Source organism: Morone saxatilis, unplaced genomic scaffold (genome assembly GCF_004916995.1).
Source record: "Morone saxatilis isolate NCDOM2014 unplaced genomic scaffold, NCSU_SB_2.0 Contig6, whole genome shotgun sequence".
NCBI classification, from domain to species: domain Eukaryota; kingdom Metazoa; phylum Chordata; class Actinopteri; family Moronidae; genus Morone; species Morone saxatilis.
In genome coordinates, this window is record NW_023340206.1 from 10,110,964 (window position 1) to 10,120,315 (window position 9,352).

General features: G+C 41.3%; 1 protein-coding gene across 1 annotated transcript; it reads left to right on the plus strand.

Moving 5' to 3' along the window:
• Window positions 1–4,554: 4,554 nt before the first annotated feature.
• On the plus strand, window positions 4,555–7,574 carry LOC118340043. Its single transcript, XM_035677889.1, has 6 exons — window positions 4,555–4,635; window positions 4,935–5,245; window positions 6,454–6,720; window positions 6,808–6,948; window positions 7,033–7,189; window positions 7,279–7,574. The coding sequence occupies exons 2-6, from the start codon at window positions 4,948–4,950 to the stop codon at window positions 7,286–7,288; spliced, it is 873 nt and encodes a 290-aa protein (XP_035533782.1). The 5' UTR covers window positions 4,555–4,635; window positions 4,935–4,947; the 3' UTR covers window positions 7,289–7,574.
• Window positions 7,575–9,352: the final 1,778 nt, after the last annotated feature.

Genomic DNA, 9,352 nt, shown 5'->3' on the forward strand with positions numbered 1-9,352 from the left:
CACTTAAATGTTTCCTGGAGTGACATTATATGTTTGACAGAAGACAAAAAAACACTGCCTCGCAGAGACTAAATGTCGGATTATTTATGCGCTTGTCTTTTGAAATTCTGAGGACTTTTGCAGCAAGAAATGAGTGCTGGACAGGTTGGTGCTCGCCTGCTGTAATGGCCTACATAAAAATAAGTAGAACAGTAAGAAATGTTTTACAGTCAGCTGAAGTGAACAATGTCAGGTACAAATCTCATACACCTGAGGCTATGTAAGGACCCTTAAATTTTACAGCGTATGTAGAGAAGTCTGGCGTGGATGTAGCTCATAATGTGAAGCGAGGTTGAGGTGAAGCCTGTCCAAAATGGATGGCTTCCAGCTCTCTAAAGGAAATTCATCCCCTGCTCCTCTGCAAACGAGCCAGGATGTTAACACTATTGACATTAGAAATGTAGGCGTACTGGGCCGGGGAGGGGACAGCCAAGTGTGTGCTGAAGTCCCTCCGGCAGTATTCAACGTTTGTCTCTGTGACCCAGAACTACCTGCTGACAAGAGTGCTACCTCATTTCAATGCTAATGTGCTGTTATGGGTATTTTCAAAGCGTTGCTGCTATTTATTATGAATCAGCTTACCTGAGAGGCGCCGGTTAATCCTGTAGATCCCTGCACAGCTGCCGTGCACCAAGAGGTCATGGAGATAGTGTTTAAATAGACTCTGCCTCCCTTATTATTCCAAAGGGATGACAACAGGCCTGTACACAACTGACAGATTCACTATTCCCCTCTTTTACCTGCACATCTGGTAAGTGGCAGCAAGGTAAAGATCACAGGATTAACTAAGACGCTGCTTTCACATAACCAGCACCGTCTCTGATTGTTTCTTCGTTTCTTGGAAGCACCAAGTGTCTGTATGAACTCTGCAGCTCGCAGCAGACAGTCGTAACCTGGAGGCTTGCAGCAAGCTATCACCAACAGTGACACTTTCTGAGTGGGTTTTGAACAGAGGACAGCAAAATAAAATGTATTTGGAATGTGGACCCTGTGTAATAAGAGAAAAAACAATCTCAAAGGGCCTCCAGCTGTTCATTTTAATAGACGTTAAGATATTGGAAAATGTACGGAACTGTATACATGCCAGCAACAATCAAAAGAGAGTAGTGAAATATGTTATCTCAGTCATTCTTAAAAATCAGAACAAAGTAAAACAATTTCCGAGCCGCTGTCCTCTTTTACGTCTTCATCCACCAGGAGGAGGTTGGTCTCCACTGGATTAATCCCACTGTGTCGCATCTAAAGCAGCCAGATATACAATTTTATTTCAGTTGTTCTGCATTTCAAAAACCACATTTGCAGCTCATTTATGATCAATATGGTTCATCTTTATTCTGTATATTCTGTGAATAGTGTATAGTTGCAGAGGGAAAACCTTCCTTCTCCAGTTTCACAGACTGGAGCAGAAATTGCATAGCATTGCAAGACAAAGTCAAAAACAAATTTAGAACAATATTAAATGCTAATGTCACATCAATGATGATACATATAGCCTTTTATGTTCATTCACAAGAATTTCATTCTTCAGAGATGCAAGCTGCTCCAGAAATTCCCTGGCACATAAAGAGCTGCGAGTAAAGCTTTAACGAGCGCTCTTAGGTGTACACAAACATCTAAGCGGAGAAGGGTGTTATGGGTAACTGCAGATGCAGACCTGTTTGTCAGACGAGTTGGTCGGGCGGCGTTCAAAGAAGAGAGAGGCTCATTCTAACAAAAACACAACAATTCTCATTTTCAGTAATGAGAACATAGTAATGTTACAGTGGCCGCGTTGTTCAGTTCGAGTTCAGTTTGGTGCTGTTATGTTCACCTCAGTACAAAACTAGGCTCAACCGCTGTTTGCAGATACTCGCTTTACAAAGGCAGATGCTACTCAGTTAGCAACATTGATGAGTGACTGATTGATTTACAGTTAGCTGAGCTTGAGGATTTGGTGTTAAGGATGTTTCTGTCTCTTTCTTTGCTCTGTGCTGTAGTCTTGAGCCGCTGCCTGCCAGTGAGCTTTGACGGGAAGGTTCACTGTCTTGTTAACTGCCATGTCTGAACCTCTTCACAAGTCTTGCTCCATATTTGTTTGTTGCTGTGGTGATTTGCAGCTGGTCTTTATTATAGTTTCACTCTATGCAGATAGGAGCTCTCGGTTTACCTCAACTTGCTTTGCAGTTCGTAATTATTGACACACACCCCACGTTTCAATCCACCCTCATGCCCGCAGTATTCATTATTCATATCTCTTTTCAGAAAGATATTGATTTCTATATTTGTTGACAAGTGTGATGAGTTGAAGTCGAGCCCTGTGATGACTTCATAGTAAGAAAACCCCACTAAGGTGCTTTCAACTCTTCCTCTTCTCCACATCTGCAAATGGCAGGAGGTGATGTTGAGGTGAAAGCTGCCTTTGAGAAACGGAGACAGCCGCTCCGTCTTCTATCTTTCATCCCAGACATTTGAAGACTTTCCCCACCTGCCTCGTCTCTTTGTTGACATGCTTCATATCAGCTGCCGGGTCACGTTCCGAGAGCCCAGTCAGGTTTAATCTCACTCTGCTTGTAGTGCTTCCAGCTGCCGTCGCTGTATGTGGAGAACCAGGAGAGAGCGGAGGTGGGACGAATACCAACCAGGGCTGAAATTCATGATTCCACACACTGACAACTGATCCCGGATCCTGCACTGATAACGTCACAGTGGGAAACATCAACTGGAAGGTGGTCAGGAGCATAAAATTCGACTTCATCGGATCATTTCTTATATTCCCTTTCCCCCACCAGATGGCACTGTACAGTGGCTTGACTAATTTGGCCTCCTTGGGCTTCTCATGTTCTTCCAGGAAGAGCCAATGTTTCCTGTTTGTATAATTTGTGTCAAAAATAATTGGGAGAAAACTGTTCTCCAGTGGGAGTCCTGTTTGGATGATTTGGAGTCTGGTGTGTTTAATTTATGCTCCACTAAATCATACTGACCCAAATGAACATCTATTGAGGTTCTGCAAATATTAATACATAAATATACAAAAATAGCGACAAACTAATACAAGACTACCTGCTCTGAACTTCTGACCTTAAAAATGGAAATAAAGGAAATATCCCCTTAAAACATCTTCGTTTCGCCCTTTCACAAACAGCTTTTATGCCTCAGGAGAACTAAAGAAGTCAGGTTTGCGGCTCTCACGTGACATAAAGGCAGACGTGGGCGACACACTGCTCGCCTCAGGCTGTTGCACCACGCATCGACCAAAGTGTGACGCCACTGATCATCTGTGTTACCACATGTGCTCTGCTCCCTGCTGCAGTCCAGTGCACCAACACTGACATCTCTTGGCCTGCTCGTAAACTGTCAGAGTCTTGATTGTGTCCTGTATTCAGATCCTAAAAGTAAAAGTACTAATACAGTAAAAATACTTCATTACAAAGGGTCACAACGTAAGGCTAAGGGGACGGGTGAAATTTGAATTCATTTTTCTGGGCTTTTCTCAAATGTTTGCAATTTGTTTTATGAAATATTTGATCATTTGTCTTCCTGAAACAAGAGAAAGTATTTCCATTTCCTGCAACTTCATACTTGACAAATTTAGTTACTTTGGAGATTCCTACTTAAGTGCAAGATCTTTTTCCAGCGCTGTCTGAACTAAATGTCAGTAACAGAATCCACAACACATTTTCTTCAACACCAGAAGTGAGAGCAACATGAATAATTGTTTATGGAAAACATAAAACCCTGAGAAATCTGCTCTGTCTTACTTGAATGTATGAAATTGTATGTGCTGAAAGGGCGTAACAGAGACGAATCACATTTACACAGGCGAGGAAATGCTGAGGAAATCTGCAAAATCTTATGAGCAACGGTGATAATTAGGATGAAAAGATATATAATGTTGCTATAAAAACATATTTAAATCATGTCGCTGAGCACAGTCTGTGCATCAACACTTTCTTTGCTGTAAATTAACACCTTGACGTGGCTGGATGAAAACACCATGGTGAATCTTTCATATCTCCACTTAAACAATGATGTTACTTTATCAATCAACCACTTTTTAAGGATGTTAACATAAAGAGATATTTAGTTTCATGTCAAGCCTGGAAGTATTGCTTATGTAGCACCTTTCTAGATCAGAAGTGATTCACGAGGACAAAAACATCAAATACACAAAAACTGCAAAGAATTTTTCCACATTGTGCTTTAAACAATATATAATAAGTTTATGCCAATACGTAAAACAAATCGACCGTGTATACACTGGAGATCAAAAATTGAAGAACAATTTATGAACACTTGATTTTTTTCAGAAATGATGTAATTGCTCAACATTTGAAGGATTTATTGTTGTGGCTGTACCAGCGACTAGAACAGTGTTTTACAAAATAACCAAGACACTTTTAGGAAAACATTTAGGACACTATAGCTTGTTCTCTGATGTTGATCTCCAGTGTAGGTATCTGTATCCTTTGTCAGTGTAGTTTTGGTGGGTTCAATCTGGCCAGTAGGGGCGCTAGTTGTCTCACTTCCTCTGCGTGAGGCTGGTAAACAAAGAACAGAGGGAGAACCTCGCGCATGCGCCCTGCTTGTTTGTTGTTGTCGCTGTCTGTCACTGAGATGGTGAGGAAACAATGTTGTTCTAACTCTATAAAGGCAAATATGAGAGTGAATTAAAGTGTTTGTTCAGTTTACAACAACAGAGAGACTTCAGGTCGCAGCTGAGCACAGTTAATACAGCGCCATTTACAACAGCAGGGCTTTAAAATGCTAGTGGAAAAGAGCTTTATAGTACAACTACTGGTGTGTGTGCGTTGTTTTGAAGCCTTTAAGTGGTTGAATTGACCTCCTATTGAAATGTAATGCTGCACTACACATGCACTGGACATTGATGTTGTGTCTGGGGTTGTTTTGTTCCCCAGCTGAGGCTCTCAGATGGAGGCAGTGTGTAAGCAGCTCCATGGAGGTGATGATGATGATGATGGTGGTGATGATGAGAAGGAGGGGAAGCAGTCAGGAGCAGATGAAGCCATGCTGTGGTCCATCCAGGAGGCTCTGGAGAGGCAGACCCTGCAGATAGGGGCATCAGCATGCGGGGCCACGGCGGTGGTGGATGTGCTGAAGGCCCTCGGCGTGGACGTGGTCCCTGAAGAGGCAGACCGCTGCGTGCAAACACGCCTGAGGAGGAACGAGTCACCGCTGCCGGACTACCTGCTGTCCCGCAGTGAAGCTGGTAAATGTGCTGACATACAAGACCTGGACAGACCACATCACGCCTTTTCATACCCGTCCTGTCCAGTGGCAACCAAGTGAAGTGAAAATGATCCAGTTTCTTAAGATAAATAAACTACTAGGGCTGTTCTTCTAAACTCATGAAAAGTTGAGTTTTTAGAGACGTGTGGTTCTCACAGAACAGCGACCTTCCAAACATATGATGATCTTATAGAATACCATGCATTACTGTAGATTAAACTACACACCAGGATATAAAGTAGTTTAAATAAGCTCAACCTTAAACATCGACAGGATGATTTGATGATTTCTTTTCATATATTTTGGAGACAATAAATGAACATCTTGTTCTGTCCTCCAGGGTAATAAATGAATCACTTAATTTTCATCTCCTATAGTCGAAGAAAATCATGTCAAATGTCTGAAAGTTACAGTAAATTTGGACATAAACATTTGAAAGGATTTATTCCATTGTTTGACTATGAGACTGCTCTGAAAGTACAACGTCAACATGTTTTTAAGGTTAAAATGCTGTGTGTGTACCTGGATTATTTTGACAACAGAGAGAGACAAGAGTCAAATCTATTGATACATATTACACGTTTACATTAATGTAACTTTTAACTGTTTGCTGTACGGCCGTATGCTTTAATTTTCCTTTTTCCTCTAAATTAAGGCATTAAAACAGAACAGAAAGAACGCATAATTAAGATTATGAAGAGTGTACAAGCTGACACAACAGAGATTCAGAAGAAACCCTTTGTGTGTCTATAAACACCTGGTGTGAGCTCAAAGCCAAGCTGCTCTGCATCGTTTCAGGTAATGAAATATGAGAACATAAAGGATGACTTTGAGTGGGTTCATACCTTAGCCTGCCTCCACAGACAGTATTATGTCAGGAGTCACAGATGCTAGCAGGGGCTATAACTTCCCCACTGAATGAGGCTCTCTAACTTCTTGAACCTATGAGCGCAGGTTTCCTGCCGGTGTGACAGCTGGCATTCAGAGGTGCCCTCCTTAATTAGACAAAGAGCTTTACGTCCCTCAGAGCGACTGTAATTGACTTTTTTGGCTGTTGGACAGTTTTTAACTTGCAAGAGATTCTGAGTGGAAAAGAAAACACACCTTTAATCACTGATCTTAGACATTATGGGTCAAATCTGATAAGTATTTGTGTTTCTAGAGTTTAAATAAATCAACTTCTTTTAGGTGCGACTCACGCTCAGCTCATCCAAGGAGCAGAGGAGGCCAGTAAGGGGAAAGTAATGGGTCGCTTCTTCCACTTCCACCCTCGGCGGCTGGTCAGACTGGTCCCCTGGCTCGCACGTTGGATCCAAAGCGGCGCCGTACCCGTGGCAACCATGAACATGCAGCTGGCCGTGCCCGAAGGAGAGGAGGTGCCTGACGCCTGGCACCATCAGCTCATATTCGGCGTTGCACCAAATGCTGTTTTCATGACCAATCCTTTAGATGTAGGTGAGTAAGGGCGGAGACACAACTTCACCTGGAGAGTCTCCTTATACTGATGCATTATGGGTTATTTTTTTGTCTTCCTGTTTTTAGTGAGCGAGGAAGAGTTGCACCAGAGACTCTGCAGCGAATCTGTGCTGCTGATTCGTCGAGAAGACGTCCTGCAGAGACTGGCGCCAGATTGCTGTCTGTCCAGTTTATCCGAGCCGCGCTGGAAGTCCCTGGATGTCGAGGGTGAAGCAGCTAATTATACTTTTATTTATGCAGATTTTTGCACACATGTTCTCAGTGTTTTCCTCCCTACTTGCATCCTGTTAGGTCAAGTGAGGCAGATGCGCCAAGAAGAGGAAGAAGATGGAGCTAAGTTAACACACATCACGATCCCCGCAGCGTACAGTTCAGGCATCACACTCTTCGCCCTACGACAGTCAGAGTTGGGACAAGAGCTCCTCAACGCTCCTGAACTCCCGTTGTTGTGAGCCGACTGACACTCATGGACTTATTTATTGTGATATGAAAAATAAAAAAACAATATTATAACACTTTATTGATCCTGGTTTTTAGGATCTGCTGATATCCCCCCTGCTGGAGTGTCCTGGAAGAGATGTAAACAAAACGGTGATCAACAAAATATCACGTGATAAACTGCAGGTTGAACCGCATAAACATTCACACAGTACAAGAATAAATACTAAGGGAATATAAAATTATGTATTGACAAGAAACAAAACCACAGAAATCATTTTTCAATGAGGCTGCAAAAATAGCTTCAATACCTTCACCAACACTGTCATCCATGTACATTTCTATCACGGTTTCATGTCAGTTAATTACTTAAATAAAGCATTTTCAAACAATGAGAAGATTACTTTTTACTACAGTTATGCCATCATGCATTGATCCCATCAGTCCCCGTTTACACCATCTTCCAGTTAACCTGAGCATCGACTTTCAGACTGTATTGATTTCTTTCTGAGCAGTAAAGTGGCTGAGCTCCAGCTTATATTTCAGAGCTGTTATGTCCTGATGCTCTAAAGCTTATACCAACAGACAGAAGTCCTCTGATTGCTCCACAGGCCACATTAAGCACTAAAGGTGGCGGAGTCATTGCAGCCGGGGTACTTCATCGGTTTGTCCCCCAAGAGCCAGCTCACTTTTCCACACATCAGATCCTCTGTGTAAGTAACAGTAGCAGTGCCAGGCGTGAGTTGGAGCTAATTGAACTACTTTATGCAGCATAGCAATGCATCAGTATTGTATTAGTTCAGGTTTACTATTTAATCTGCAGAGTAATAGCTGTAAATACATGTACTGTAAGTGTTTTCTTCAAGAATAAAGTGGAGCTGAAGTATAAAGTTGCACAAAAATACTCAAGTAAAGTAAATGAACTTAGTAACAAGTTACATTCTTATAGTGGTGCTTCTACCAAAATGACTGTTATTGTCAGTGGTGTAAGCACATTTACTCGAGGGACATATGGTACTGTTTACTTCACTGCATTTACATGACAGCTTAATTTACTGTTAGGTTGATTTCACAAATGAAGATTGTTGCAAACAAAACATGAAAATGTACAAGGAACAATTAGTCGATTAATAGGAAGCTATTTTTCCTTAATATTCAAAATCTAAGTAATTGTTTTACATATATTTCATGGTTCCAGCACTCAGTGTTCAAAGGTTTTTGCTTTAATTATTTTAATAGTTGTATTTGTTTTTAATTGGACTATTGCATTGTGAAGGAGTCACTCTGGGTCATTTCTCACAGTTTAATGAATTCTAACAAACCAAATAATCCCTGATTAAACATTTTCAGTGCAGGACTTTTACTTGTAACATTAGTACTTTTACTAAAGTAAAAAGGATATAAATACTTCCGTCCACCACTGCTTATTGTTTATATTTGTACAAAGACAGCAGTGGTTTCCTGTGAGTTCACTGATGGTCATATCTCGGCTTTTCTTTTTTATTTTGATTACAGTGTTGGATACAACCTGGCGATATTCTATTTGTAGATAAGCCAACGTACTTATCCGTTTTGGGTGTCTATATCTACGGCAGTCATAAACACCCCTGGAAGGAAGTATGTGGGACATACTTCTAGGATAAATATGAATCATACAAGAAGATCTTTTTCTCTCTCGCTAGAATCTCTGGTTGGACAAGACGACTGAATAATTCAAGTTATCAGGTGTAGGAAGTAGGAATACTAGTCGCGTATACATGTCAAGGAGGGAATCTTTAGAATGTGAGATATATCCAATAGTCTTGGTTGTACTGATAGATAGTATGGAGCACTAGCTATCAGTGTTGGTTAACTTGTTAAACGTCGGTTATTTGTGTTAATTTTATGAAATTCTGGTACATCAGCTAGATGAGTTCATAAGGAATGTGGTGTTTTTACTCGTTAATGTATTATGTTGGTTTCTAGCGGTGTGTGTGATAGTTGTGTTGTGTGTGTGTAGTTGTGTTCGTGTTGATGGTGGGTGAATTTGTTTGATGAGGTTTGTGATGTCGTGATAGTGATGTGTGTTGTGTGGAATGAGTTGGTGTAGTTTGATGTGGTGTGTGTGTTGGTTGTGTATGAGGGTGTGTTTGTTGATGTGGCTTTTATGGGTGTGTTGGTTGTATTGAAAGTT